We start from the raw sequence: 3,146 nt of genomic DNA, 5'->3' as shown, positions 1-3,146 counted from the left end.
CTAGTACCGGAAGAAGCGCTGCTGCATTTGCATTGGCAATGATGGGAGCAACAGGAGCAGTACGATGCACACATCTCCTGCATTTACTCATGAAACGAATCCACCTGCACGATTAGTTGCACGTTGCATCGCCGGCACTGTATCGTGGAAGCGCCAATACTGCGATAGACTGCTACTGTTCCAACTTGTTGCAATACATGGATCATCAGTCTCCACGGAGCCATGGTTTTAATTTTTACTAACTGGCCATGTATTCGCCTAATATCAGGGATCACGTTCAACAACCTCTATAGTGGTTTTACTATGAACAATTTTTACACCAGCAGAGCATTCTCCCCGGGCGGATCCCAATTGGAATGCGGGCCATCTTCTCCCCCATCGTCAATCCGGTAAATGTGCAGGCCAGCAGCACGCTCCGGCCACTGTTCCTCGCAGATTCACGAAGGTAAAAACGAACACACATCTACCCTACCCTACCCTACCCTCATCAGAAGGCTGAGGCTCAAGTGTTTTCTTCATTTCCCACACGTACCCAGGCTTCTCCTTGACCCTGATGTGCACACGGACGGATGACGGGCAGGACCAACTGTCAAGCGTACACACCGGCCCCGACGGCCCTTTTCCGCCCCTGCAAGAGGCCCTCTTTTCAGATCCGTGCCGTGCCGTGCCGTTCCTGGTACCCCCTACTCGCTATTAGTACCAGTAGTAGTAATTAGCAGCGCCTAATCAAGCTTGCCATCCTTTCTGGTGCGCTTCTTATATCTTGCTCCCCTCTCGCTTCTCCCACATTTGGGTTTCGCTCACCGTGGCCGTCCGCTCCGCTCTGCTCCGAGGAGAGTCTACCGCTCCCAGCTGCTTCACTGACCCTCCAGTGATCGATCTCCTACTCCAAGGTAGGTAGGCGGCCAACCTCAGCCGGAGGAGCGGAAATGGCCGGAGGCTTCTGGTTCTTGGCTGGTCGGAGCGGGGAATTGCGTTGATTTTGCACCTCTTTGGCCGCAGGGGAGAGGAGGAGGAGCAATGGGGGAGAGCGAGTACCGGTGCTGGGAGGAGCTTCTGCCGGACGCGCTGGGGCTCGTCTTCCGCAACCTGCCGCTGCAGGAGGTGCTGACGGTGGTGCCGCGGGTGTGCAAGTCCTGGGGGCGCGTCGTGGCCGGGCCCTACTGCTGGCAGGAGATCGACATCGAGGAGTGGAGCCAGCAGCGGCACAGCCGCCCGGACCACCTCGTCCGCATGCTCGACCTGCTCCTCCGCCGCAGTTCCGGCGCCTGCCGCCGCATCTGCGTCTCCGGCCTCCCCTGCGACCCGCTCTTCTCCTTCATCGGCGACCAGTAAGCATCAAGCATCTCACTCGCTCGCCCACCATCGCGGGCGCTCTGAGGGCTCACGAATTTTGTTTGCTTGGCTAGCGCGCGCGCTCTGAGGACGCTGGAGATCCCGCGGAGCGAGATCAGCGACGCCGTGGTGGAGGCGGTGGCGCCGGGGCTGCCCAACCTCACGTTCCTGGACGTCAGCAGCTGCACCAAGATCGGCGCGCGCGCGCTGGAGGCGTTCGGCCGCCACTGCCGGTCCCTGGCGGCGCTCCGGCGCGTGATGCACCCGATCGACGTGGCCGGGCGCAACGCGTGCGGGCAGCACGACGAGGCCCGCGCCATCGCGCGCACCATGCCGGCGCTCCGCCACCTGGAGGTTGGCTACATGCTGGTCACCACGGAGGCCATCCTGGAGGTGCTCTCCCGGTGCCGGGGCCTGGAGTTCGTCGACCTGCGCGGCTGCTGGGCCGTCGACGAGGCGCTGCTGCGGGAGCGCCACCCGCGGCTCAGCGTCCTCGGCCCGGGCGTCGACGACTGCTTCGAGAACAGCTACTGGGAGGAGTGCTCCGACGACGACGACGACGACTCTGACGACGACGACGACGTCTACTCGTGGGAGCTCATGGACGACGACGAGTACTACGGCGTGGTCGGCAGCGACGACGACGACGAGGCGGTGTGGGGCGACGGGCCGGGCCTCGTGGAGAACCTCGAGGTGCGGTTCTACGGCGGCGGCTTCAGCGAGAGCTACGCCGGCTTCGACTGGCCAGCGTCGCCGTGACAGTCACACTCCCGGCCGTTCGTGCTCACCTTGACCGCAAAAGAAGTCAAGCATCTTTCTCGTTCTCGACGTTCCTACGGTCGTTGGCGTTCAGATATGCGTTTGTGTGCGTGCCAGTAGTAATCCGTGTGTGTGTGTGTGATGTAAACTTAATCTGGTGTCAAGTTCAAAAAAACTTAATCTGAATGTTTACTACGTACACTAGTAATTATGCACGTGCAACGCACGTGTGACTTTAGTAAAAACAGGTTTGCATTAAGTTTATTCTGAAACCTGAACTTGTATGCATACTATTATACCAACTTAAACTTCTAATCCCTAAAATCAAACCCTAAACCTTGTTCTCGAGCTGCCAACAACCTGCAATCGCAGGTGTTTATTCACACAAAATCGAACTGCAACCAACATGTATTACTAAGCAAAGCCAAGGGGGTCGCCCAAAAGGAAGAAACAAAGCAGATAGCCTCACATGGACCAGCAGAGAGCAATGGTCTTGAAGATTGCAAAGCATAGAAGTGTAAGAGAAGAAAAGTACTCTTTGTATCTGAATTTTGCCTTCCTTTTTGTGTGCGCAGGCTGCATCTGTGTCATGTGGAGAATTAATCAAGATCTGCAATGAAAATGTTAACACTTTGCATGTGTTCCCGTGAGTGATGGTCCGAACTCCGAAGCCTATGGAATGAAATGCCTTGTACTTGTAACATTGAAGTTGTTTACTGTACAAATATGCTACTGTATGCAAAGAAAACACCATTATTTTCTTGTTGAATCATCAACGTTGTGCATATTCCTTGGAACCTAACACAAGGCAGTTTGCCAGGCATTTCACTCTCACATTAAGCAGCATGAGATTACCGCCCAAATAATAAGAGCACTTGGTTCGTTACAGTTGTACACAAATGAGAAGGCTTTACTGCAACACAGTACTGAATAAGAATACAATCTTCGAAGAAAAGCCACCTGTGGCATCAAGGATGTCATCTATACCAGAAACCAATGGCATCTACAGAGCTAAATTCTTCATAGGTCCAAAATACACAACAAAGTGTCAA

The 3,146-nt window shown here is 55.2% G+C and overlaps 1 protein-coding gene across 1 annotated transcript; it reads left to right on the top strand.

Moving 5' to 3' along the window:
* Window positions 1-413: 413 nt before the first annotated feature.
* On the top strand, window positions 414-2,295 carry LOC119317945 (F-box protein FBW2-like). The gene is made up of 3 exons (XM_037592453.1): window positions 414-893; window positions 1,003-1,331; window positions 1,410-2,295. Exons 2-3 carry the CDS (start codon window positions 1,021-1,023, stop codon window positions 2,092-2,094), a joined length of 996 nt encoding a protein of 331 aa, XP_037448350.1. The 5' UTR covers window positions 414-893; window positions 1,003-1,020; the 3' UTR covers window positions 2,095-2,295.
* Window positions 2,296-3,146: the final 851 nt, after the last annotated feature.

The sequence above is a fragment of the Triticum dicoccoides genome, chromosome 6A (assembly GCF_002162155.2).
Source record: "Triticum dicoccoides isolate Atlit2015 ecotype Zavitan chromosome 6A, WEW_v2.0, whole genome shotgun sequence".
In the NCBI taxonomy this organism is placed as follows: Eukaryota; Viridiplantae; Streptophyta; class Magnoliopsida; order Poales; family Poaceae; genus Triticum; species Triticum dicoccoides.
The sequence above is the reverse complement of the archived record's forward strand: the minus strand, read 5'-3'. Positions and strand labels throughout refer to the sequence as shown.